At 38.9% G+C, this 27,053-nt stretch overlaps 4 protein-coding genes and 1 long non-coding RNA gene across 5 annotated transcripts; 3 read left to right on the top strand and 2 right to left on the bottom strand.

Annotated features, from left to right (window-relative positions):
- Positions 1-483: 483 nt before the first annotated feature.
- On the top strand, positions 484-16,062 carry LOC108885871 (uncharacterized). Its single transcript, XM_018680353.2, has 24 exons — positions 484-548; positions 652-746; positions 987-1,037; positions 1,178-1,264; positions 1,494-1,544; positions 1,661-1,735; positions 2,183-2,292; positions 2,378-2,512; positions 2,993-3,104; positions 3,544-3,608; positions 5,843-5,989; positions 9,704-9,869; positions 9,969-10,007; positions 10,304-10,416; positions 10,503-10,637; positions 10,725-10,836; positions 11,185-11,253; positions 13,803-13,897; positions 14,013-14,094; positions 14,187-14,222; positions 14,787-14,893; positions 15,035-15,169; positions 15,260-15,371; positions 15,711-16,062. Exons 2-24 carry the CDS (start codon positions 686-688, stop codon positions 15,776-15,778), a joined length of 2,163 nt encoding a protein of 720 aa, XP_018535869.2. The 5' UTR covers positions 484-548; positions 652-685; the 3' UTR covers positions 15,779-16,062.
- On the top strand, positions 4,586-7,179 carry LOC108885872 (type-2 ice-structuring protein). Its single transcript, XM_018680357.2, has 8 exons — positions 4,586-4,744; positions 4,848-4,942; positions 5,269-5,316; positions 5,430-5,480; positions 5,633-5,733; positions 5,843-5,989; positions 6,081-6,189; positions 6,842-7,179. Exons 2-8 carry the CDS (start codon positions 4,882-4,884, stop codon positions 6,916-6,918), a joined length of 594 nt encoding a protein of 197 aa, XP_018535873.1. The 5' UTR covers positions 4,586-4,744; positions 4,848-4,881; the 3' UTR covers positions 6,919-7,179.
- Positions 15,927-19,911, bottom strand: LOC108885876 (butyrophilin-like protein 10). Its single transcript, XM_051067063.1, has 6 exons — positions 19,809-19,911; positions 18,913-19,018; positions 18,004-18,345; positions 17,464-17,751; positions 17,251-17,367; positions 15,927-16,912 (listed from the first exon to the last, which is right to left on the bottom strand). Exons 2-6 carry the CDS (start codon positions 19,007-19,009, stop codon positions 16,587-16,589), a joined length of 1,170 nt encoding a protein of 389 aa, XP_050923020.1. The 5' UTR covers positions 19,010-19,018; positions 19,809-19,911; the 3' UTR covers positions 15,927-16,586.
- A 1,274-nt stretch (positions 19,912-21,185) lies between these two features.
- Positions 21,186-22,606, bottom strand: LOC127139292 (butyrophilin subfamily 1 member A1-like). The gene is made up of 4 exons (XM_051067062.1): positions 22,558-22,606; positions 21,999-22,337; positions 21,615-21,893; positions 21,186-21,193 (listed from the first exon to the last, which is right to left on the bottom strand). The coding sequence occupies exons 1-4, from the start codon at positions 22,604-22,606 to the stop codon at positions 21,186-21,188; spliced, it is 675 nt and encodes a 224-aa protein (XP_050923019.1).
- Positions 22,607-26,108: 3,502 nt separating this feature from the next.
- LOC108885877 (uncharacterized) lies at positions 26,109-26,673 on the top strand. Its single transcript, XR_001961314.2, has 3 exons — positions 26,109-26,179; positions 26,255-26,293; positions 26,611-26,673. It is a non-coding gene; the product is annotated as an uncharacterized LOC108885877 (long non-coding RNA).
- Positions 26,674-27,053: the final 380 nt, after the last annotated feature.

The raw sequence follows: 27,053 nt of genomic DNA on the forward strand, positions 1-27,053 counted from the left end.
ATTACTGGATTTATTCTTTAAACATCCTGCAGACACCGAGCAGTGTGTATGTGGAGGTGATTTTCTGACCACCTGTTTAGTATAAGTGTAATTCACTTTCCTTTAAGATGTTATAACTTATAGCTCAAGTCCTCGTGGTTGGTGTGGTGCTCTGTCTCACACTGCTACTGAAATATACTTTGTTTTTACAGCAATGTTTTCCTTTCTTCTAAAAGTTGAATTAAACTGCTTGTTTTGGGCAGGTGTCAGGTGAGTTTTTCCCAGTATATGAGACAGAGTAAGGGCGTTGTTGGACCAACACCATCACTACATAAATAAAAGTGAAATAATAACAAGAAGTTACTTTCTTTGACAAATAAAACATGATGCTTCTCTGGTGCGCCTTTTAATATTTGGAGATAATGTTTGCATGTCTCTGTGTTATTACTGTGCATGGCCTCTGTTCCTGTTGTTGTACTTGTGTAAGTGTATTTAAGAGTTGGTATTTCTTCAGCTTGTTCAGATCCTCCACACAGGACGACTGAAGCTACCGGCTGAAACTGCAGCAGGTTGGTTTTGTCTTCTTTCCTTCAAACAAAGAACTGATTATCAGTGGAAGTTGTGTGCTCCCTGCAGCAGGATGAGTAACATGTCTGTCTGTCTGTCTGAAAGGTTATCATCCTCTCTAACATCTGCACCATCCACCATGAAGACTCTGACTGTGTCTTTGATTGTGTGCACCCTGATAGCTCTGACCAGAGCTGCCGGTCAGTATTTACTTCGTATATATGATCAACAAATAAAATACATTCACTGTGATGCTGCATTTTTCACACAGTCCACATGGTTTAGATGGTTTATTTAGCTGTAGAAGAAGGAAAATCTTCGCAACATATAAAGGAAAACTTGGTGTGAAAAATACAAAAACTGTATGTTAAACTATTCCTTTAAGTACAGGCTCTGGTTACTTTTTGTACCACCGTTCACTGGTGTCACTTTCCATCCAGCTCTTCCATATGAAGAGAACGAACATGGGACAATGGATCCTATGATAATAGGTGAGTGTTCAGTGTATTTCTTCTTATGTGAAATAATGTCCATTTGGCACATGAATATATTTGCAATGTAATAATAACATGGGACAAATAAAGAAAACAGCAGACGGTTTTGTTAATAACTGTTGTGTGAAATTGTCCAGTTGAACCATTTCCTTTTATGATGACGATGACACCACCACCACCACCACCACCACTACCTGAGATAACAATAGCACTGCCTGAAACAAGTCAGTCAATTTATGTACTTATTTATGTTAAATTAATTAAAATTCATTATACTTTTACTGCAGACACACACAAAAGCTGCACCTACATATTCTTTACATTTACCTGCTGGCTGTTGCTTCATATTTAACAGACATAAGAATGATATCGACTGTTTATCCAACTCTCCACCTAAGTACAGGTTCTGGTTACTTTTTGTACCACCGTTCACTGGTGTCACTTTCCATCCAGCTCTTCCATATGAAGAGAACGAACATGGGACAATGGATCCTATGATAATAGGTGAGTGTTCAGTGTATTTCTTCTTATTTGTAATATATTTGCAATGTAATAACATGGGACAAATAAAGAAAACAGCAGGTGTTTTTTGTTAATAACTGTTGTGTGAAATTGTCCAGTTGATCCATTTCCTTTTATGACAACACCACCACCACCACCACCACCTGAGACAACAACAGCACTGCCTGAAACAAGTCAGTCAATTTATGTACTTATTTATGTTAAATTAATTAAAATTCATTATACTTTTACTGCAGACACACACAAAAACTGCACCTACATATTCTTTAAACCTCCCTGGAGACTCAGTATTACCTTCTCTACCCTCAGGAATATGTTTCTCTGCACTCCTGCTGAGAGTTGGATGGGAAGATTGATGTTATTCTCATGTTTGTTTGCTAAATATGAAGCTACAGCCAGCAGCTGGTTAGCTTAGCTTAGCACAAAGACTGGAAACAGCTAGCCTGGCTCTGTCCAAAGGTAACAATAATTCCACAAATGTGCAGCCCAAATTGTGAAAAAAGGGAGGGTTACCACTATAATACTTTTCTACATGATATATATATATGTCCTGAGGATAAAATTGTTAAAATTTACAGCCTCCAAAATAACAAAGAAGTAAAAGCAGTGTTTCTCTTCAGGGGAGCATCGTGTGGTCAAGAGGTCCACATCTTGTCCCTGTGGTTGGACTGAGTACTACGACCGTTGCTTCTTCTATGTTTCCAAAGCCATGAGTTGGGCTGATGCTCAGGTAATCACAGAGATGTTCTTCAGTGTTTGTCTCAGGGTACACAGTCATTTTTTAAAACTCCACTGTCTGTCTGTCCCTACTGTAGAAAAACTGTGAGACCATGAATTCAAACCTTGCATCTGTGCACAGCGATGAGGAGTACCAGCTGATTCAGAAGGTGGTATTAGTTGCTAGTCATGGGTCTGGACCCACATGGATTGGAGGCTCTGATGCACAAAAGGTATACTCCTATTGCAGCATTGTACAGACAGAAAAGAGTAAACAGAGACTCTCATGTAATGAGCAGCTCCACATTAAATTATCTTTCTGTGCTGCACACAGAATCACACAGATTCTTGGCGTGTTGTGTCGGTACAAGTGGTTCTTAAACAATACACATTTTGCATGAAAAAACAACTTGTGCTGCTCAAACATAGCTTGTGTCTGTGTCCTTTGAGTTGAGAGGTCAGTTACTCTGTGTCTCATCCTCAACAGTGACGAACCAAGAAGTTGAATTATTTTGTTCAGTGGCTCCCCCTGCTGTGGTAGCAGTTGCCTGGTCATATATAACCAGTGGAAGACTGGTGACCAGCTCTTTTCCCACAGAGGCTATAAGTACTCAGCTGTGTTAGCATGGCTGTAGACTCTTATGGGAGGGACATGGAAGAATATCAGGGTATGCTCAAAACAATGACATTCTGTTGTCTCTTCTGTTTTCTAGGAGAAGCTTTGGTTCTGGATTGATGGAACAACTTTCAAATATGAGAACTGGTGTGAGGGACAGCCTGATGACTTTCAAGGTGCTCAGGACTGTGCTCTAATGAATTTTGCAGGTAACTCATTTAAATTTCCCTTGAAAGCATGAAAAAGTGTAAAAGCACTAAGGTGCATATTCACCACTTCTTTAAAACTATAAGTGTTTATTTTGGCTGTAAATGATATATGCACATATATTAATGTACACACACTGATCAGCAGCAACATTAAACCATGGACAGGTGAAGTAAATATTATTAGTCTTCTTGTTACAGTACAATACAGTGTTCTGCTGGGAAACCATGTCGATGTTACTTGACATGTGGCACCTACACATTGTTGCAGACCAAGCACACCCAACAGAAACAGCACTTCCTGTGAGCTGATCAATGATTCTCACTTCACCTGTCTGTGGTTTTAATGTTGAGGCTGAGCAGTGTATATAATGTCACTAAGGTTGTCTTACAAAAGTCAGGTTTTGGTTCACTGACTGTCCCCCGTTTTCTGTCCTTGTAGCCAATAAGTGCTGGGATGATGGAAGCTGTGAAGCTGCTCTCCCGTCTGTCTGTGCCAAGAAAATCTGATCGTCTGACAGAGGCGTGAAATGAAACCAGTCAAGAGCCGTCTCAGTCTCACATAACCTGAACGATCTTGTATTTTACAACTTGTATCATCTCTATATGTCATCCATTTCTTCTCTACTGCTGTAACGCTACTTAAGGAACAAAGCGACATGTAACAATAAACAGGAGCTGGACTGTGTCTTGGGTTTAAAGAGCAGACTGAACGTGTTAAAAAAAAAAAAAGACTGCTTTTAGCATAATCTTTCTCTGTCTCTTGTCTTATGTCAAAATAAAAATCTTGAGCATTAAAATAAGTTGGTCTGTGATTCCATCAAATAATACTGTACAACATCATTTTGGTAGCTATTGTAGAGTTCAGTCCCTGACAGTAATCACTACAGGATACACAGACTCCCTCCCTCCTGTGGCTGCAGCTGCTGCATAACATATAAAAAGCAGATCACTGGTTAACTGTGAACCCAGTCTGAGCCTCCCAAACTAGATGTCTGATAAGCACCAGAACAACATCGTACATGAACCAGATTTACTCTTCTGCAGTGGCTGTAAACGCAAGCCCACTGATAACTTCACTTTGTCAATGGACAATGAATACCTGTTTAGTATAGGTGCAATTCACTTTCCTTTATGATCTGGTTGGATTTCCACCAACTGACAACAGTTCTGCTCATCAGAGTGGAGTGTCCAGGCCAGAAAACCAGAACAGTGCATGTCATAACTTACAAGTCCTCGTGGTTGGTGTGGTGCTCTGTCTCACACAGTTACTGAAATATACTTTGTTTTTACAGCAAATGTTTTCCTTTCTTCTAAAAGTTGAATTAGACTACTTGTATTGAGCAGGTGTCAGGTGACAGAATAAGGGCATTGTTTGGCCAACACCATCCCTAGATAAATACCAGTGGAACAGCCGTACCGATAATGAGTTTAATCTTGACAAATAAAACATGATGCTTCTCTGGTGCCGCCTTTTAATATTTGGAGATAATTAATGTTTGCATGTCTCTGTGTTATTACTGTGCATGGCCTCTGTTCCTGTTGTTGTACTTGTGTAAGTGTATTTAAGAGTTGGTATTTCTTCAGCTTTGTTCAGATCCTCCACACAGGACGACTGAAGCTACCGGCTGAAACTGCAGCAGGTTGGTTTTGTCTTCTTTCCTTCAAACAAAGAACTGATTATCAGTGGAAGTTGTGTGCTCCCTGCAGCAGGATGAGTAACATGTCTGTCTGTCTGTCTGAAAGGTTAACATCCTCTCTAACATCTGCACCATCCACCATGAAGACTCTGACTGTGTCTTTGATTGTGTGCACCCTGATAGCTCTGACCAGAGCTGCCAGTCAGTATTTACTTTACTTTCATATATTTCTTCTACTTTCTACTTGTATTTCACCACATCTCAGAGGGAAATACTGTACTTCTGACTCACTTACATTTATCTGACAGCTTTAGTTACTTTGCAGACGGTGTTACATACAAAACAGTCGAGGTAAAATATCTTCTCTGTGATGCTGCAGTCCAAAGGTTTTAAAGTTTTAGGTGTGACAGAGTGTATTTATATTGTATTATCATTACTTTTACTAAAAGCTGTGACTTTTTCAGGAATAGGTTTATATTGCATTTATAAACTTACTCCCGTTCACTGGTGTCAAACTTTCCATCCAGCTCTTCCACCTGGAGAGAATGAATTTTGGCCATCTGAACATATCATAGGTGAGTGTTCAGTGTATTTCCTCTGATTTGTAATGATGTGCATTTGGCACATGAATATATTTAACGAGCGATACATAAAGAAAACAGCATAACTGTTATGTGAAATTGTCCAGTTGATCCAGTTCATGGAGGTGAAGACTATATGACACCACCGCCTAACCCGGGTTAGTGGATTTATTTACTTATTCATTTTTTGGCAGATTTTACTAAAATGAATTACACTCACAATGCTCTCCTGCAGACACATAAAAAAGTGCACCTATATGTTCTGTAAACTCTACTGGAGACTCACCTCTCTGCTGTGTTTGTCCCCCAGAGAACTATTTTCCACATTTTTCTTGCCCTGACGGTTGGACTAACTACGATACTCACTGTCTCCTCTACGTTCCAACAAAGATGACTTGGGATCAGGCTGAGGTAATCTATTCTCTATTCTCGCACACCTGGTTAATTGCCATCTTCTTTAATCGTCCAGTTACCAAGGTTGTTTATATTGGCCACTGCACTCTATTTATCTCCACTGTAGAGTAACTGCCGTTCCAAGAGCGGGATCTGGCCGGCAACCCTTGCATCTGTGTCTGATGCTCAACACGCCGACCAGATTCATGAAGTGATGCAACGTGCTGGACATGAGCATGGACAAGTGTGGGTTGGAGGCCATAAAACAACAGCCGTACGTTATTCATCATTACACAATGTCTGTTTTGTAAAAGATATATATAGATTCTGTATGGATTCAAACAACATCCTCTTCTGCCTCACAGAATCCCTCTTGGTCCTGGACTGACCCCATGGGTTTCGGGAGATTTTATTCCTTCTGTCCTAAAGAGCCTGCAAAGCAGGAGCACAACTGTCTACAAATAAACTTTGGAGGTAAATCAACCAACCTTGAAAATATAATGCATAAATGGTATTAATGATGACAAACAGTAAATATTCTTTGGGATTATAAACTCAGCTAATGGTCTGTACTGCAGTATCTGATATGGTGTTAAAGGATAACTTCTGTATTTTTGTCAGTGGAGTCACTACCAGACTCCATTGAAAAAACAGTCATTTTACCCTGCAGAGCATGGGAGCTGCTGGAATACCACTGCCTTGATCAGTTAGTTAGTTTGTGTTACTGTGGGACTTTCACTGGTAGAAGAAAGATCCAGTGGTATTCCATGTCCTGCAGGGTAAGATTACTTTTTTGTTTGTTTGTTTGTTTTATACTGGTTCTTGTTGACTACTGCACTAATTCAAAAATACCTTTTCTACCTATTAGTCATATTTACATCCAAAAACTGTGGTTCAGAAATAAAGGAGTTATCCTTTAGCTCTGATTAGCACCTTACTAATGCAGCTGTAAATGCACAGATGTATCAGAATCACTTACATACTTTTACTGCGAGTGGTGATACTGTTGTACATAATGTTCCTATACATAGAATATTGACATCATGTCTGTTTACATAGTGACAGGTCATTAGACAGGTTCACTTGATGTAGAGCTGCCTGACTCCAGTGTTTTTGATACTTACAGAAAATATGGGTGGATGCTTGGAGGGCCAGCAGTGTGACACTGAACTCCCGTCTGTCTGCAGCATCGTCCTCATGTGATTCCTGGGCAGATAGGATAATGAAGACGTCAGTCTCATCTACAACCTGAAGCTTATTTTACATTCTAATTTCTTTTTGATCACAGTAACGCTACGCTAGGACACTAGGAATGAAACATCCATCCATTCATATAATACAGCTGGGGTTTTGTGCCTTTAGTAAGAGCAGATTGAATGTGATAATAATGATTTTAGCACAGCTTTATTCTGCAGAGTGAACTGTTATCTCTTATCTTATGCAAATTAAAGAATTTCAGCAGTGGTCTGTGACTCCATGTTAAATCTGATTATAATGAATCTCTGTCCACATCACTGCCTCTAGTCAACGTTTTTATCCCACAATCTATGACAGAACTTCATTCAAGCACAAACAACAATTCAGCATGAAACACAGTACGTCCTGCACCAGCTACATGATCTGCTGCTCTGCTGATTAAAGTAGAAGATGAGTTAAACAGAGGTAGTTTAACAGACAGTGCTGACTTGCAGTTCTCAACTAAAAACCACAAAAGTTATCAACCTCACACTTTCTGCATCACTGCTGATAGCTGAACTGCACATACAGAGATCTGTTTAACTCCTCAGCCCTCGTTATAGCACCTTTCTGAGCTGTATCATCCACAGTGTACACTGCAATATCAGGAGTCACACTGTTTTTTCCATTTCAGTTTCTTATAAAAATCACAAGACAAAGAAGTCGGTGACTCAGCATTATGTGAAGCCTTCAAACAGTGACACGGTGAAAATGATGCAGCACAGACATGAAGATGAACTGTTATGCAATAATGCTTTCAACTTCTCATTTGAATTAACTTGCTGCTACTGGAAAATGACAAAGATTTCTGACTGGATGATACTCAGATGTTTATCTACAATTACATCCTGAGGAAAAAAAAAAAATCTTTGTACAACTCCCTGTTGGATTTATGTGATAATCATTATCAGCTTTTTTTCTACATTGAACAAAAAGTATTTGAGGAAATGAGATTTGAGTTCCTCAAAAAAGCACTGGGGCAATGACAGGTCAGGGTCATAAGGATAAGGATTTTTTCTGCAAGTCATACTAAAAAATAAATGAATAAAACAGTCTTTCAGGCTTATCGGTAAATTGATACTCATAAATTTAAGTAGGAGTCATATTAAGAATAAAACTTCACATGAATTATTTCTATAGCTGCCTTCATGTTTAGTTTACTTAATAAATGTAAGATTGATTTTAACTTAAGATGCACTTACATTTTTAATGTGGAACCTGCAGTTGGAGCATCTCATGGTCTTCACTGTCTCAGCTTCAGTCACGTCTTATCCCTTGTTGCTGCTGATAAACAGTATGGTGGCTGAGACAAAATGTCTGACTCTCCACATCCAAAACAATCCAAGGTCCACAGACAGATGTTAGCCACAAAATATAAAACAGTCTTCATTACAAACGGTAGATAAACAAAACTCTCAGAGGGTCAGGGCTTAACTGAAGACAAGGATTGCAGAGATAAACTGAGGATTGCATGAAACAAAGCAGGAGCAGTGTCTGGAGCAGCCATGAGGAGGATGTGAGGTCAAAGGTTGTCTCTTCCTGCTCTGGCCACACCCTCCAGGTAGAGTCACCTGTCCTGCCTCCCATTCCAGCCACTGGATGGAGCTGACTCAAACACTGCAGACACTGCAAAACCACATATAATCATTCTGACTCTTTGTTTTGTCCAATAAATAAACAATAATAGTTTATATGTAAAGTAAAACGCTTTTCTGATCTTATTAGGTACTTTCATAACCACCTGTTCATCAGGTTAAAAGAAATGACATTAGATGACTTTTACCAATTCTGAAATAGCTGTGGTTTGTATGTTGTCTTAGTTGATTAGAGCTTTATTTTCATACTTGTCATACATACTGTAGCTTCAAACAACAATTACTGTGACTAAGAAAAAATATATTGGGCTGTGTTGCAGCTGAAATGCAGGAACTTCACCTTTTTAAAGAAGTACATTAAATGTCTTTTAGCCTGTTGTGCAACTCTGTGGCTTCTCCTTTCCCTCATTAGATTCACAGGATACGTGCAGTTCTGCTGAGAATCTGAGAGTATTACAACTTCCAGTCTAAGAAGGAGGAGTTAAAATAGCATCTACTGCAAGACAAATGTCTCCATATAAGGACGGGTTCACTATTTCTCAAGTCTGTTCTAAGATAACACTCACATGTAAATGTAAATAAGAAAGATAAACAGGACCATAAAAAGTACAATACATGAATGTGAGAGTAAATCGACTGTGTGACTAGGTGAAAATAGATGTGTAGTATGTGAAAGCAGAATGAACGTGTGTGAGAAGCAGAGAATTAGTTTCCTGAACTCAACAAATAAACATAGTACACAGTAGTTAAACAGACAATGTTATGATAAAGACGTTTAATGTGCAATTTGATTAGCATCACCCTGGTTCCCTCGACAAAAAGCCAGTGGGATTTTTCATTGTCTTTTGGATTAATTCAGAAAAACACATTTTGATCATCTCCACAAATGAACACCACTTTTATGATTTCTGAAGCTGAAATGCAATCACCTGAAATAAAAAGCTAATGTTCAGCTACATACAAAGTTCAAAACGGTCGCATGACTTGCTTCCAACTTGTAATTTGATTTAGCACAATCACCTCTGCTACAAAGCAAGTTGAAAAGTTTGAGTAACAGCGGTTTTCAGGAGCACTAGTGAAAAGATGAATTTTCATCTGACTGAAAGGCTTCCCTTTTCATTTACATGTGGATCACAAACTGCGCCTTCAAGGTTTAGACTATACTTTATCTCATGCATTGTTTGTCCTCAGTTCCTCATTCTGTCAGAGATGATGAGATAAGTCATGATATTTATGAGCTGCTCTGTCTCTCGTTCCCCACCGTGAAGATGCTGACCGTGTGGGTGCTCGTTTGTGCCATGATGGCTCTGACCAGAGCTGCGGGTGAGTATTTTCAAAAGACAAAGATGAATTTTATTTATTTGTCTGTGAGCAGAGACAAGAGCTGAACCAAGTCAATAACTGCTTTGTCAAACTGTCCAGCTCTTCCAGAGGAAAAAGCCAAAAAGGACGATCAAGCAGGTCAGTGGGTGGTGTTTTACCGTCTAAACAAAAACATGTTAAATAGAATTATCCTTAACTCTAACCCCACAGAATAGTTTTCTATGTTTCTTATAATTACCTTTACTAAAGAAAAGCTGAATGAAGAAAGTGTGTATGTATTGATTTACTACAAAGCTCTTAGAGACTAAATCTTGCTATAAAGGAACCCAAAATTCAATTTTTTTTTACTGTGTATAATTACAGAAACAAAATCTACTGATATAAATGTTAATGTGAAACTCAACATTACAGCGTTACTCTTTATTTGTCCTCAGTAGAGACTGACCTGGTCAAGAGAACCTATTATGGATGTTCCAGTGGTTGGTCTCGGTTCAATCGTCGCTGCTTCCACTTCGTTCCAAAACCTATGACTTGGGCCCAGGCTGAGGTATTCACTGAAGCTATTCTGCATATTTGTTTGACTATTGCTGCACTTTTGCAGGCTTCACTCTCTGCATCTCTTCTCCACTGTAGAGAAACTGTCGGTCCATGGGTGGGAACTTGGCATCGGTGCACAGCATGCAAGAGTACCATGAGATTCAGAGGCTGATAATGACTGCCACCTATGAGTACAAAGCAGCATGGCTTGGAGGCTCTGACGCACAAGAGGTATTTGATTCATCATTACACAACATTTGTCTTTGATAAAAATTGGTTTAAAATTAATCTATTCATCTATTTGATTCTGTCATGTAGGAGAATGTTTGGCTCTGGAGTGATGGAAGACCTTTCCACTATTCAAACTGGTGTCATGGAGAGCCGAACAACTATCGCAGACAGCAGAACTGTATGCAGATGAATCATGCAGGTAAATCAAAAGACATTTCTGTTCAGTTTTAATGTGTAAGAGTGGTTTGATTAGCAAACAGTAAAAAAGGTAGAAATACATCCAGTCTTTATTAGATATTCCTTGGTTTTATCAAATCAGTCAGGAGTTTGTCATATACAGTATTTCATAACTGGCTGTAATAGTGTTTTATAATGTATTCATATTTACCACAGTTTCACCCATATAGTGCTGACAACCATCAGTCTCTTCCTGGAAATGTGTGCAGCAGTGTTGTGATAAATAATAAACCCATTGCTCTCATCACACAGTTTCAGGTTTTGGTTTGTGAAGCACTGACTGACTCCTGTGTGTGTTTGGTTCTAACAGCTCAGAAGTGCTGGGATGATCTGCAGTGTAATGCTCATCTCCCATCCATCTGTGCCAAGAGAGGCTACTGATTCCTGTCAGAGTCCACCATCAACACTGACAGATGTGTTGGAGTTCATCTTTGAAAACTCATCTGTCTTTGTGTCATTACTCTCATAACTAACCCAAAGTCTCTTTATCTCATTTCACATCTTTATTTCTTCTCTATCGCTGTAACGCTACTTAAGGAACAAAGCGACAAGTGACAGTAACAGGAGCTGGATTGTCTCTTAGGTCTTGTGCCTTTAGTGAGAGCAAACTGAATGTGTAATGAAAGAATGCTTTTAGCACAACTTTATTCTGCAGAGTGAAATAATCTTTCTTATCTGATGCAAAATTAAAAGACTCAAGCATTGAAACAAACTGGTCTGTGAGTGTTATTTCTCTTGTTTCTATAATGTTCCTGCATCTCAAAAGCCATAATATCTCAATGATTTTTGTCCTGTAATTTTTCATACATGTGTGCAGTACAGCCATGTCACCACATGGTGGCACCATGGGCATTTATACAGTAACAGATGATACAGTATTAAATACACTGTATTTGTGTACTTACAGGATAACTTGCAGTACAGTCATCTGTCCACATGATGGTGCTGTAGTTCACTCCATCAGCTCCTCCACTGCAGGACACAAAACATCCAACTAGAGAGAAACAGACAGAGACTGAAGTTATAGAGGTTTAAAGTACAAAGTAGTTCAATACAAAATGAATCAAACACTGAGAGCTTTATTGTCATTAGTATAAAGTCTAATTGTGACAAAGGTGCTCAGGTGTCTCTAAACAGGACAGTTGAAGCCCAAGAGAGTTAAATAAGGAACTGGACTTGAGGCCTTTTTTCAGACCTCTTGATTAAATGTATCCTCAAAGAACAGGAACTGTTTGTGGAGAACAACAGAAAATGTAGTTAAATGATGGATGTGTTTAGGTCAACTGCATCTAAGTTACACATAGATACCATGAGATGTAAGTGGTTTGAAAGAATACAGAATATTAAGACGCAACCTTTTCACCCAGTCACAGAATAAGCTGGTGAAGAGTATTTTCAAACATTGATACGGGAGCTACAAGCTGACACTGAGACGAATGAAGAGACGATAGCTCTGCAGCAGGTTTCTATAAACTGTCCTGTCATCTTACATCTTCACCTGAATGAACAGTCACAGTGTTTGTCTGTTTCCTGCAGGAGTATCATCATCTCCATTAATGAGAAGCCTCTGTATACATGTATGTTTTCTAAAGCAGCCTTTACAGTATACTCTAATGTTCATTATACATGTACTGAACATTTGGTCTGTTAACCACACCCACACCTATAGTGAAATATTTTGAAGACCTGGCTGACGTAAGACTTTACTGGGTACCACTGACCCACTGCAGTTCAGGCGCAGTGTTCAGGCACTAAGACAGGTTGGTCTGTGAATCTGTGTCACAGTAAATCTTTATTATTATAATCTTTATCTCTAACTACAGTATAATAGTGTTAGTAGTATAGTAGTATAAAGTGTTTTTACACTCTCACTTTTGATTATGGTCTGACACATCTTTCTGGTCAGTGTCTTCACTGATAGGGGGAAAATTTGCCGGTCATGCTTGTTCATCCATGCTTGTCACTGTTCTTCCTCCTGCAGCTTGGAGAGGTGACACAGAGCATTTCTCCCTCTTCTCTACAAATGTTCACCTTCACAATATGCAGTGTGATCTGTGATGCATATTTTCAGAGAAAATCTTGTCTGTGCAGCATCGCTGTGTGGGCTGCCAGATACAGACTTTGAGCGCAGGTTTGGTTTTTTGTCTCTGCACAGGAACAACAATGACAAACCTGGCAACCTCACTGTGACAAGAACAACACCAAAGTCACATACTGACTCAAGAACCCCTCTTGGATTGTACTTTTCCCCACAGCCCTCGAGGATAAGTGGGTATAGCTAACAGATGGATGGACGTATTTTCTCCAACACAACATTTCAGTTTACTCATGATTACTCATCGTCCCAGGACATTTTGAAGAAGTCGCAGCTTCTGAAAAAATACTTCAAAAGAGAAGTTGAAGAATGATTTCAACACACTTGCCAATTTCATAATGCTGCATAATGTTTACTGTGTAGCTGAGAAAGGAAAGATTTCTCTTAATGCCAAATCATCATTAAGGCCTCCTTTGTTTTATATTTAACACTGATCAACCAACAAGCTGAAGTGATGAAGTTTGACAATGTGTAAAACAACAATAACTGTGAACAGACAACAGATTTATACAAACCTCTGCTGAATAACTCTCACCTTGTCACTGTCTGAAGAAGGTTATGTATATTACAAAAACCATCTGCAAGGCTTTCATTTCTTTGTGTTTCTCTCCAAACGTAGCTGTAACTTCCAACTTCATTTTAAAATAAAATGTTAAAGGTTTGCATGTAGACCAACATAAAAGAATAAATGGCACATTGTAATGTCAGAGTGCTGTTTGTATCTCAGATTGTGCCTCACAGTTCCTGTATATTTTGCCTGATAATAGTGTTTCCTGCATGTTTTTGTGTGTCTGTTTGTCATTTCCCTGTTTTTTGAAAGATGACAAGATAAGCAGCGGTACATATAAGAGGTGATCTTTCTCTTCCTCAGCGCCTCCACACAGGACGACTGAAGCTCCAGGTTGACACTCCGGGGGAAGAGGAGAGGGTTAGTCTGCTCCAAACTTTCTTATCAGTTTCTGATGATCCTTCTCTAGACTAATAATCACTACGGGTCATCTGTCCTCTACAGAAATATCAGTAACACGTCTGTCTGTCTCTAGCATCATCTCATCATCTCCACCATGAAGACGCTGGCTGTGTCTGCACTTGTCTGTGCCCTGATGGCTCTGACCAGAGCTGCTGGTGAGTATTATTTATGGAAAGTGTTACATGTGTGTGTGTTCTCCATAAACAGTGACTAACCAAGACAATAACTGCTGTGTCAAACACTTTAGCTTTTCCAGGACCAAAGGCTGCAAATGATCAAGCAGGTCAGTGGCTTTTGATTTTTCAAACAGTTTGTGAAACACAATTTTGATATTGCACATGTTTGCACATGTTGCACATGTTTATAGAAATAGAAATAGTCTTTATTTTCATTGTATAAACAATATACAATGAGATTGGTGGAGCAACTCCCATCAGTGCTTAAAATCCTAAAAGGGTAATAAGTAAATAATAAATAGAAAAGCAATAATACTAAAATAGAAAGACACACAAACTATAAGTATAGATACACATTCTCAAGATAAAATCTCTGACGCACACTCTCATTGCGTATTATGCATCTTGTGTTGTGTAATGTTACATTTTTTTTTCTGTATTACATTGAGGATTTTAAAGTGAAAAGAAGCTTCTTTCATTCATTCGTACATCAGTCTAGAAAAAATTCAACCCCTGCAGAAAACAGATAATATTGAACTTTTTTCAGATGTCAAAACTCAAATTTGTCTGTTTGCTGCAGTGGTTGAAATTACTTCTTTTCACATATGTAATTTGCCAATGGGTGCCCACATGTTTGTATACAGCTATATGTTATCTGTAACTGTTCCCAGCAAAGACTAACCTGGTCAAGAGGTCGGCCTGTTCTGGGCGTTGGTCTGAGTTCAACGGTCGCTGTTTCCACTACGTTCCGAGACCCATGACCTGGGCCAAAGCCGAGGTAATCAGGGTGACTTTCAGTCATTGGAAAGTTTTGTTTTGCTTTTTTCATGCACAGACATTTGGTTAATTTACTTGGGCTTATTTTGTTTCTTGGCAACTCGTCTCTCTCTGTGTCTGTTTTTGTCTCTGCTCACTGTAGAAAAACTGTTTGTCCATGGGTGGAAACCTTGCATCCGTCCATGACGTCACGGAGTACCATGAGATTCAGAGGCTGATAATGAGCGCCAGTTATGAGTATAAAGAAACATGGATCGGAGGCTCTGATGCACAGGAGGTATTTGGTTTATCGTTATATAAGTTACCTGAATAAAACAACTTAAAACCTTTTAAAATTCATGTAACTCTGTGATATTCTGTCCTCCAGGAGAACCAGTGGTTCTGGAGTGATGGTTCACCTTTCAACTACTTGAACTGGTGCGGTGGCGAGCCGAACAACGCTGGCGGCAACCAGCACTGTTTACAAGTTAATCATGGAGGTAAAACAACTGAGTGCTTATGTTTAACCATAAAATACACTGTGATAGATGTCCATTTTGTAGTTAAACCCATAATTAATGAATGCTACACAAACAGCTCAAATATAATACACTGCATCTCCACCAGTGTCTTTCTGTGTCAAATCTCTTTTCTCATCAGATCAGTTGTTGGTTAATAGTACACATATTTCTTTATTTACAACACTGATGTTAAATGGTTTGGGTAATGGTTTTTATCATATTGTCACTGTTGTGTCAGTTGACTGAATCTATCAAGATAAGATAGATAAAAAGTTTGTGGTTTGTATTTGATTGACTCTCTTTTTTTGGTACGTGCAGCTGAAAAGTGCTGGGATGACTATCAGTGCAGCACTCGAAAACCATCTGTCTGTGTCAAGAAAGCCTGATGAATCCTGGGCTGACATGGGGACATGAAGACACAGCGTCTGTCTTTACATCATCAGTCTCATTTACCGCCTGTCTGACTTGACATCCTTATTTCTGTTCTATCGCCGCAATTCAACTGAGGAAACAAAGCAACAAGTGACACAAACATGAGCTGGATTGTGTCTTTGAATTTATGCCTGTAATAAGAGAAGTTTGAAATTTGCTTTTAGCACAGACTCACATACATTCTGGGGTGAACTGATCCTTCTTTGCGCAAGAATAAAAGGCTCAAGCATTGAAATAAGCCAGTGTATGTGTCTGTTTTTCCTGCTGACGTGCTATCAACATCTAAGGATATAACCTTAATGCTACAACATACAAACTTCACATAGATCGTCCTGTGTGTTTTCCTTCTCAAAAAAACAACAAAAAGAAGCTACATCATCCTAAATTTACACAGATCTTCCTGTAACGTGTCACAGTTTAGTTTTGCTCACCAGCACCACCAACTGGTGCTATTCAAGGGAGTGTTTGATTCTTGTCATAAAACTACCCAAATGAAAGCTGAGACTCTGCGCTGTAATGCTGTATCCATTATCTCATTTCATATCAAGGAACAAGAAATGTCCAACTGTCCAAATATTTTCTTACCCAGTAACAAGCCTTGGACATATTCCTGCCTCAGTCCTTAAACGTCTCTTTTATAATGTGGCTCTCTTATTGACTCTGAAGCTAAAACAGACTCAGTGAATAAATCATAACATATATGAAGCATCTGGTCAGACAGAGGGAGAGCAGCTCGACTTGTCTGCCATCTCCTGGTCACTCTTAGTCACTACAGGAGGATTTTGGTCGACGTCGTTCAACGCTGCGTCTCAGTTCATTTTTATGTTCCTTTAGTTTCTCCTCTTCTGTGTTGTTTCTCTCTCTTGATGTGCCCTCTCTCTGTGATCTGTCTGCCATCTTCAGCTCCTCACTTTCCTTCGCCTTCCCCTTCGCTCTGGGAAAGTCTTCATAGTCATTCTCAATCACATTATGCTTCTTCATGAGTTTTGACCATTTTTGGATCATGAACCCTTCCTTTTTTACATTATTCCGTCCATCTTTTCCTTCCTCTTTCTCTTCATTTTCTTTTTTCTGGTTGCACCTCGTGCCTGTGCGACAACAGTAAGAGGAATGTTGTGTCAGTGTGGTTTTGTCTTACTGAATTTCTGAATTTGATTCAACAAAATGTTAGATGGACAGTTTGCACTGCCATGTCTAGTCAGTATTATTTATATAACACAGGGGCACTTTTCATACAGAGCTACTCTTTCTAATATTATTTACAGACACCTCACAGTTCTCACCTTGAGCAAACACTATGGCAACAGTGCTGAGTAAAAGCTTGGTGAGGTTACCACTGTAAGCAGTGGGGTAGTTAGCCTTACTACAGCCAACAAAGTGCTGCAACGTTTACTTGACATTAAAAAGGTTAATGAGTGTGACTTACGGATTGTCTTTATTATCCATGTGAGTGCAGCAGAAAAAACACACCCAAAGACAGCACCAGTAGCAAGGGTGATGTAGCAACCGAGAGCGAAACAAAATGGGCTCATGAAGAATTCATCTGAAACGATAAAACACATAACAGCATGATGTTTATAGAAAACTGTGCATCAGCTGTTTGACAGTAAAACATTCACAGTGTGTTTTTATTTCCTACCTGGAACATGTATGTGTGTCTCTCTGCTCTGGTTGGTTTTGTTCTGTTGGACTCTACAGGTGAAGCTGTTGCTGTGTCTCTTCTCCACAGTCACTCTGCTGCTGACAGTATAGAGGTCATCAGGACCTCTGACTGTCTCTGTAGGTCCAGCAGAGAGGAGGTTTCCCTCACCGTCCAGCCACAACACCTCAGGCTCTGGATACCAGCCTTTAGACTCACACTCTAACACCACTGCTCTGATGGACGTATTAATCCCTGTTATGTTAACAACAGGTGAAGACACAGCACCTGACAATGAAAGACAGAAATGCCACTGACTGACTTTTCTGCACTCATTTATTAGATACTCTTCAATGCTGTGTCCTAGAGGTCTCTCACACTGGAAAAGATCATGGTTAGGATTAAATATCTAACAAGACTGAGGGTGTGAACAGTAAATTCTAAGTACTGTAACTCATTGACTGGACAGATAGATGTAGTTATGGATTTAGAAATAAAAAAAGATCCATGCATACAGTAGGAAGACAAATACCCACTTACCAACAACAAGCTGAACATAAGAGTTTTTACTCTTTGTGGGAACGAAGCATCTGTACGTTCCCTCATCAGACAGTTTGACTTTGGTGAGTTTCAGTGAGACGTCTCCCTGCTTCAGTTTGTTGATGGACAGCGACGTTCTTCCCTCGTAGGTCGGGTGTGTATGAACCGGCCACTCCCAACCGTTCTGCCACACGTGGACAGACCCGGGGCTCAGGTCCGGTCTCGCCCATTCCACCCTCATGGGAAAAGCATTGACTGCAGGTTCCAGGTGGCACGGCAGAATGATGTCATCACCAAGTAATGCCGCTATTGGCTGATGTGGACCAATTATATGAGACTGACCTGAGGGGGACACAAATGTGACAAAGAAAGTGTATCAACTTGCAATGTTGTTTCATACAATGAATGCACATGTGAAATGCTGTTTATAAGTGCCAGACAACCTGCAGAGACTCCAGCCAAACACTGCCCCCGGCCAAGAAATAGTTTGCTCACATAACCCACTTAAAAACCACAACATGTTGGTTTTTCACTTTGGTTCTGATGTGTTAGCTTGCGACCGTTAGAGGTGCAGGACGGAGGATTTTTTTTAACGGAGTCTGCCTTGATGTGACTTCCTGTTTCCAAGTTTCATGCTAAGCTAAGTTAACCTGCTGCAGCTGTAGCTTCATATTTAAGAGGCATGGATATGGCGTCAGTGCTTCATTCAGCTTTTGAAAGTAAAGTCTGACTGTTTCTTTAAGTGAAGTGTTTTGAGTGTCCTGATTACAACAGTTTCAGAACAGTAGCCCAGACTATGACTCTGAAGACGTCAGACTTCCTCTCGTGCGTTTCCTGAACACAGCATTACTCCCTTGCCTGTTAACACACAGTACACCAGCGTCTATTATGTTTTTGAACATATATTACCTCCAAAGGCCAGTGTTAGAAGAAGGAGAGTAAGGGTGTAGCAGATCAACCAGGATCTGAGGTCCCTGAAGGGCTCTTCGTTCTTCAGGTGAAGCATCCTGGGGCTCTGAGAAAAATAACAAAACTCATAAAAGAGAGGAAAATGGCTATCAAACTTGTTAAAAATTAGGTAAACACAGAGTAAATGAAATGAAGCCCTCAACTCAAAGTGTTCCCTGAACTTCTTTCTTTTTTTAACCTGTCCTGTCTCATAGCAACTCCCTCTCAGTCGCTTCCTTCTCATGGACTCTATTTTTAGAAAGTGCTGACTTTTACTATTCACATTATTATTTTCATTATTATTAATCTCACTTGCTTGCATTGTTTTATTATCAGTCCATTCGCTATGACCTTCGCCAATAAGTCAATAACAATAACTTTTTAACTTGACCTTTTAACTCACACATAAATGAACATTAGCAACTGGTCAGCAGCAGGAAAACCCCCAAAACCCCTGACAGTGCAGTTACAAATAACTCTCTGCAAACTGTTTATAACAGTATAAATGTACTCCTGTTAAAATCCCAACATGTGTAAGACAAAAGATTATTTCTAGAGAAAAACAATCATTCATAAATAATTTTATAAATGCACAACATAATCTGCATACTCTTATAAACACAGCTGGAAAATGTTTTAAATCTTGACTTGTAATATACTGAAGACTTCTCATACAAGTTTCACTGTAAGAAGCAAAAATCAATGTGTAGAAAAGCTGGGTAGTGAGTCAAGTGCTCATGTTATATAAATGGAAATTACTCAAAACTGTGTTACAAGTCTACATTAGGCTAAAGATGTGAACAGTATATACATATAGATATGATTATATATAGATTATATAAGATTTTGAAGCTTACCTGCTCTGTGACAGCGGCTGCCACTGTCAGCTGTCAGCGCTGAAACAAACTGCTGAGGAAAAAATCACGTAACATTTTTGCGACTGCGAGGGCGTCAGTGGTGACTGGTGACATATTCTGAGAAAGGGGAAGGCATCTTGTCAGTTCCAGACACCGGCAGGAAATACACCAAACACCAACCAAAACACACAAATGTTATAATGTGACATTCAGAAGTCAGGTGGATAAAACCAGTGTGTAAAAGAACCTAATCAAATCAATGATATCAATGATCTTCCACCACAGGCCAACAAAACATTATGCCCCTCTTACTGTATAGACTGTCCATGTGGAGATTATGACAGTCAGCTCATCCACACTTGGTTTAACTGTGTGACCATGACTCTCAGGGTTTATATGGTGTTTACCCTGATCACTGAATCCTCAGTTTTCAGTACAGTTGGTTCTTGATTTTAGACAGAGGAGGACAAAAGCAGGTTTAATGTTTCTATAGCCAGTGACTGTTGACTTTCCCAGATGGAAAGACTTACTGACAGATTTTTGCATTTACCTTGACACAGATTAAGTACTCTCTCTCCTTTTAGCTTTGTTTTTGGTCTCCACCAACTCCTGGGGGAAATATCTGACTTTTTAGACTTTTTAGCTTAAATGCTGCACCATGTTTTTTTTGTTTTTTTTACTCAAGTCACTATGAGCACATAACTGTTTACATATGCACCACCAAAGCTGTCCATATTACTCAAACCTGAGTATGAGTAAGTGTGACCTTGACCAGTAACTTTCCATTGTGGAGAAGAGAGAGGTTTCAGGTTCTATATAATCTGTATATTTGATCAGATTTATTGTGGGTTCACATGTGCGGCCTACATTTGCCTTCACAGTCCTACTGATGGTTGACATCAAAGTAAGTGAACTTTAAAATGGTTGGTTTCAAACCTCATTAAGGTAAAACAAGGAGAAGTTTTGTTTCTCACTTTATATAAATGACTCAAGTTATATTCTCTCTTTATGCGTCATCCAAACAGAACAATCCATAGATCACAACTTAACCAAAAGTCAACCAAACAAGGTGACAAACCAGAACAAAAACATCTGACCACAGAACTTCAGTTCACCTGAACCCTCACTGACTAAATACAGTTTAAAAATCCTCTTGGTTTACAAAGCACTTCATGGTCTGACTCCACAGTACATATCAGACATGCTGAAAGTCTGATGTACCTTCATGTGGTTGTACAGTATGCCTTCCTTCATCTGCTGTCTATACTACAGTCTATATTACATACTACAGTTTGTGCAACCAGGATTCTGGCTGAAAACAAACTGCTGCAGGGAAAGACTCACCTAAATCATTAAGTGGTGGACTGACTCCAAATCTTATGTTTCTATGATAGTTACAACACAAACACAAGGTCTTAAAACAATGCTATAAACTAATACAGAAAATACAATCACTTGTTTGAGGTGTAGCAAGATAAAAGACAGCATATTGTTGCTGCCCAGTGCAAACTGTGCATCTTATCAGCTCCAGTATCTTTTTTGTAGTTTAAGACTTTTATCATTTGTCACAGGTAAAACACAATGTCCTTCATGTTTGATAAACGAATATAAGATAAGGTACATAAAAGTACACAAAGTAGACCATAAATAATCCAGTAAGCAGAAACTTCAATGATGATGGAATCACTTGAAATGACATAGATAAATGACACAGAACAGCATGGTGTTTATATAGAAATCTATTTCAGGAGGAAAACAAAGTCAGAATAGCAGGTTTGTAATATTGGATTCATACATATTTCCTACCTGGAACATGTATGAGTGCTTCTCTGACTTGTTTGATGATCTTCTGTTCAACACTACAGATGAAGCTGTTTCCCCTCCTGACAGTCACTCTGCTGCTGACAGTATAGAGGTCATCAGGACCTCTGACTGTCTCTGTAGGTCCAGCAGAGAGGAGGTTTCCCTCACCGTCCAGCCACAACACCTCAGGCTCTGGATACCAGCCTTTAGACTCACACTCTAACACCACTTCTCCACTTTCACCTGAAGTCACCTCTATGACAGGTGTAGAGACTGAACCTGATGATAAGAGAGGAGGTTTAAAAACACAAGGTTCAGATCAAACCTTGAGCCAAACAAATTATGTCACTTGGTAACTTTAAGTATCAAAATGGCAATGTGTTAGTCCAATGAGTTGGACAGAAGCTTCTTTCTGTACTGAGGGAATTAAACATCTGTATGTTCCTTCATCAGACAGTTTCACTTTGGAGATTTTCATGGAGACGTTTCCATGTTTCAGTTCATCCACAAACAGTCTCGTTTGATAATAATAAGATGGATTTTGAATCTCATGCAACAGTCGACCGTCTTTGTGAACATGGACGTACTTTGCATCCAGACCAGGTTTGGTCCACTCCACTGTCCAGAGGGTGGCACTGATGGGGGGATCAAGGCGACATGGTAGAATGATGTCATCACCAGGCTGGGCTATGATTGGTTGATCTGAACAAATTAACTCTGACTTCACTGCAAGGAAAACAAACACACACACAAAAAACTAAGTAACAGTTTAATTTGGGTATCTAATGACTTTACAAGTTATTGCCTTTTTGTGGCATAGAACAGAAACATACATGTATAAAAAATAAGACCTATTCACCATACCTCCACGAGAGGGCTCTCTATCCCACAAGGATTGCTTGTAAAGTCCCTGTCATCACCCACTTATGACTAGTCAAGTTCCTACTTGTGAGAGTCATTTGAAGGCTGTCAGAGCCCACTATGAGCCATCCCATCACTCAAACACACAGATTCAATTTCTACTTAAAGAACTAAAGCATCAACATATCTGTGGCATTGCAGTTCCAATCAGATCAGCTGTAGTCTAATCAAGAAGAATAGATTTTCAAAGTGAAGATCAGAATCTGTTTTTATGCATAGTTTGAAAGGGAATAATAACATTCATGATGAATCCAGCATGTCGTAAACATCCACTGTATCTCTAGGTCCTGAAACCAGCCATATATACTATATATAGAAAATATACCTTTCTAACAATAATCTGACTGAAGAACGTATGGCTTTCATTTATATATTTTTACAGTTGTGTAATATCTTTACATTGTGCTATTGGTGCATTTAATAAGAATTCAGCTTGAAACTGAAAGATTTTTATTTTTATTTATTTATTTATTTATTTTGCCTGGGAAATTTCTTCTGCTAGTTCCCTTTTTTGCATTTAGAGTTTATCACTGTAGACAGTCACGTGTTTGAGGTTAATTTCAGCTTCTGTTTTTTTTTTCTATTGTGTAATTTTCCAGTAAAATGAAAAAAAAAACACAGTCACTGTAAGCCTACATAAACTATTTGGAGCAATAAACAGTGAAACAGAGCACCTTGGATTTGTGTTCTTCTTGTGATAGAGAAATAAATATCATCTCTCAATATAAATGCAGTCCACATCAACATCACACCTAAACCTCATTGGAATACATTATACTGTATATATCTATATTCTATTATGATCAAACAAAAAACACATATTATATATAAACCTGAATATGAATTCACTGAGGATACCTGACCCACCTGATGTTAAAGGTATTTGTCACTGACTGAAACTGTCTAATATCAGGATTTAGTGACATGACAAACATATCTTGTCGATGTTTTCTCTCACAGTTTGTTTCATCTCTTCTGACCAAAGTGTTGCAGGTTTGAATCAAAGGATTATTCAGAAGTTAAGGCTGTTTATATGTGTCCTGCATGCAGATTACCTCCAAATAGCTGTGGCAGAAAAACACAGAGAACAGAGAGATGGAAAATGATGCAACTGGAGTCCATCATTGATCAGTCCAGTCCTGGATGTCTGAAAAAAGAAATAAAGAGTTGTAAAGTGGAAGCAAATACAGTTTTACATTTTATTTGTTTGTTTATTAAAGACCTAATTTCTATACTTTTTCACACCAAATAAAGAAAGGTTCACATACACCATATCAGGATGTATTTAAAACTGAAAATAACCATTTGTTAAAAACATAGGAATAACACTGTTGACCTTTCTTAGAGGTTATCTGTACAGAGCAGGATGTGCTGTTTGGGCTTTCACTGAAAGTTGAATGTAGAAGCAGAAAAGAGCCTCTTAGATACATCTCAAAGAGCACTTCCAGGGGACGAATGAAACCAGAAAATGCAGCAGGAAACAAGAAAACTTGCATCGCCTGGAAGACAGCATTTCTGCAAACAATAGTAGAGCACACTGAACATGAAGATGATCAGCTACATCATCAAGAGCAAAGCAAGAAAAACACTTGACAAAGAAGCTTGACAACACTCAGTTAATGATGGCAGGGATGGCTGGTGGAGACCGAGGAAGAGGACGCTGCAGAGGCTGAGGTGATGAAGTATCACAATGTGTAAAACCACTGATGGTTTATTGTGAACAGACAAACATCTTTATCATATAAACAAAGCATAAAGGTATCATGTAAAAGACATTTGGGACCCTTTGTATAGTCATTGGTTTCAGTTAACCAATAACTTGAATAAGTCATGACCCCTGGTATATTTCTATATAAACAGAACAGAAGTTGAAAAATGATTGCAATAGTTATTTCTCCTGCATAAAATTTCACCTCGTCACGTCAGATTGCAAAATCTGTCTGGCTTTTTTTTTTCTACTGAACAATAGAAGAGTAGCAGTAGATTTTCTTAAGTTCTTCGCTGATTGCAGTGCAGTTAGAGGGACCTTAATAACAGTCACTGTTCCTGCTCATATGCCCTTTAATGGGGGACTAAAACTCCCTGAGCTGGTTGGAAACATCACCTCCTTGATTTTAGAAACAGAAACCAGCAGTGTGGGCCGTCAGGGCCAGCAAGGCCTTCTCTGCTGCCTAAACACTGTCACAATCACTGAATTATATCTTTGTTGTTCTGTATGGTTTTTTTCCTTTAATATTATATGTTTTAAATTGTTCCCAATAGTCTGTTCTCCACATGTCTTAGCTTTCCTCCTGGTTGCGCTGCTTCCTATACAGCTTTTGATGTTAGAACTTTTATCCAATCAGATTTCAGCCCTGTGTTACCAAGTTAACAGAAATCTTTCTTGGGCCTTCAGAGTCAACAGTGCAGGGCTAGTAATTCAAAATGAAACAGAGAGGCCTTGAGACAAGGGGCCTTCTAGCAGGCCTAGGATAACATCGACATTTTCATGTCATGTGATGGGATGGTCAGAGAGCGAGCTGGTCAAAGCTAGCACTGCATGTGTATCTTCTAGCACAAGCTAAAAAATGTTAATAGAAATTTAATTGCTGTTTTTTCAGTCCACAATGGCTGAAGGAGGAGGAAGAGTTCAGTGACTGTGTTGTAGAGGTTTATCTGTGCGTCTCAGTTCCAAAATAAGTCCTTTTCTATCGTTACAGAGGCTAACGCTAAAAGTCGAGTCTGCCCAGTCGTATTTCTTGCATAAGTTTTAATTCACTTAATTCATTTTAAGTTGCTCGACAGAAGCAGTTTTTTGATTTGTCTACAAATTATCAGCAGTTCTAGAGAGTAAAGTGCATTTTACCTATATTTATTGTTTATGTCTTTGTCATTTTATTAGTTAATATTGCTGCTTCTGCTGGAGATGATGTGTGTGGCTGCAGTGTTTGGAGACCTATTGAATTATGTTCATTTGGGTTTTTATAGCATTGCTTCAGTCATGGCATTTGTTCTGGCTACATGACCTGTCTGTCTGTGCAAAGTTCTGTTATACTGTGTTTCTGTATATTGTTGATGGTTTCTATAGCCTTGACATCATAATGATGGTATTAAGAGGTGGGTTAATTCAGGTAGGACACCCAGTGAAGGTCAAGCCAGTAACAGGATTTTAAAGCAACAATTTTACCTTAAAATAATAGCTTCAAAATCATTTTAATGTACATTGACTTGTGCCTATTTTTATACTGCTGCAGGCATCACATTTTGTTTGTCATTGGAAAGAAGCATACATTGACTACAGTTACGTGATAAATGAATAAATATATAAATAATATTTTCAAGAAATTAATAAAATTGTAATTAAGTGGATGCTTTGCACCATCTGCCTAACTACTAGAATTTTCATGTATCTTTAATGTAATTTGCACTTTTCTTAATTGATAATACAGGCTTGTTTGTGAGTTTCCACACATGTGGATCATGAATTGCACCTTTGAGGTTTAGACTATACTTTATCTCATGCATTGTTTGTCCTCAGTTCCTCATTCTGTCAGATGATGAGATAAGTCATGATATTTATGAGCTGCTCTGTCTCTCGTTCCCCACCGTGAAGATGCTGACCGTGTGGGTGCTCGTTTGTGCCATGATGGCTCTGACCAGAGCTGAGGGTGAGTATTTTCAAAAGACAAAGATGAATTTTATGTAGTTCAACTGCTCAATAACTGCTTTATCTAACTGTCCAGCTCTTCCAGAGGAAAAGGCTGAAAAGGACGATCAAGCAGGTCAGTGGGTGGTGTTTTAGATTTCAGACAGATCACACTAGTTTAACTGTATAAGCAAAAACATGTTAAATGGTGTTAATGAAGTCATTTCCTTTTACAAATAAGACAGCCCTGTATAATTACACTATAATGGATCCTAATACTTCAATTAAACCATTCTCTTTACTCAATAAAAGCTGAATAAAGTGTGTACGTATTGATTGGCAACAAAGCTCTTAGAGACTAAATCTTGCTATAAAGGAACCCAAAATTCATTTTTTTCACTGCATATAATGATAGAAACAAAATCTACTAACAGAAATGTTATTTGTCCACAGCAGAGATCGACCTGGTTGCAAGAACCTTCCGATACCGGTGTCCCCGTGGTTGGTCAATCGTCGCTGCTTTGTCCCAAGACCTATGACTTGGGCCCAGGCTGAGGTATTCACTGAAGCTATTCTGTTTGTGTTGACTTGAACATTTGTTTGACTATTGATGCACTTTGCCAGTTTCACTCTCTGCGTCTCTCTCCACTATAGAGAAACTGTCGGTCCCATGCGTGGAACTTGGCATCAGTGCACAGCGTGCAGGAGTACCATAAGATTCAGAAGCTGATAATGAAGGCCACTCATGGGTACAAACCAACATGGATCGGAGGCTCTGATGCACAAGAGGTATTTATTCATCATTACAGAACATTTGTAAAGTCAATGATTAACATTTGTTTAAAATGAATCTATTCATCTATTTGATTTTGTCATGTAGGAGAATGTTTGGCTCT

This window comes from Lates calcarifer, unplaced genomic scaffold (genome assembly GCF_001640805.2).
Source record: "Lates calcarifer isolate ASB-BC8 unplaced genomic scaffold, TLL_Latcal_v3 _unitig_1049_quiver_1852, whole genome shotgun sequence".
NCBI lineage: Eukaryota > Metazoa > Chordata > Actinopteri > Centropomidae > Lates > Lates calcarifer.

Excerpts from the sequence above, each read along its gene's own strand:
- LOC127139292 (XM_051067062.1), bottom strand. The coding sequence starts at position 22,606 with ATGGGATGGCTCATAGTGGGCTCTGACAGCCTTCAAATGACTCTCACA. Across the intron at positions 22,338-22,557 it reads CCTTCAAATGACTCTCACAA|TGAAGTCAGAGTTAATTTGT; the intron begins GTAGGAACTTGA and ends TTTTCCTTGCAG. Across the intron at positions 21,894-21,998 it reads AGCTTCTGTCCAACTCATTG|CAGGTTCAGTCTCTACACCT; the intron begins GACTAACACATT and ends CTCTCTTATCAT.
- LOC108885872 (XM_018680357.2), top strand. The coding sequence starts at position 4,882 with ATGAAGACTCTGACTGTGTCTTTGATTGTGTGCACCCTGATAGCTCTG. Across the intron at positions 5,734-5,842 it reads TGACTTGGGATCAGGCTGAG|AGTAACTGCCGTTCCAAGAG; the intron begins GTAATCTATTCT and ends TCTCCACTGTAG. Across the intron at positions 6,190-6,841 it reads TCTACAAATAAACTTTGGAG|AAAATATGGGTGGATGCTTG; the intron begins GTAAATCAACCA and ends TGATACTTACAG.
- LOC108885876 (XM_051067063.1), bottom strand. The coding sequence starts at position 19,009 with ATGCTTCACCTGAAGAACGAAGAGCCCTTCAGGGACCTCAGATCCTGG. Across the intron at positions 18,346-18,912 it reads TCTAACACTGGCCTTTGGAG|GTCAGTCTCATATAATTGGT; the intron begins GTAATATATGTT and ends TGTCCCCCTCAG. Across the intron at positions 17,752-18,003 it reads TTATGTTCAGCTTGTTGTTG|GTGCTGTGTCTTCACCTGTT; the intron begins GTAAGTGGGTAT and ends TTTCATTGTCAG.
- LOC108885871 (XM_018680353.2), top strand. The coding sequence starts at position 686 with ATGAAGACTCTGACTGTGTCTTTGATTGTGTGCACCCTGATAGCTCTG. Across the intron at positions 3,609-5,842 it reads CTGTCTGTGCCAAGAAAATC|AGTAACTGCCGTTCCAAGAG; the intron begins TGATCGTCTGAC and ends TCTCCACTGTAG. Across the intron at positions 15,372-15,710 it reads TTTACAAGTTAATCATGGAG|CTGAAAAGTGCTGGGATGAC; the intron begins GTAAAACAACTG and ends TGGTACGTGCAG.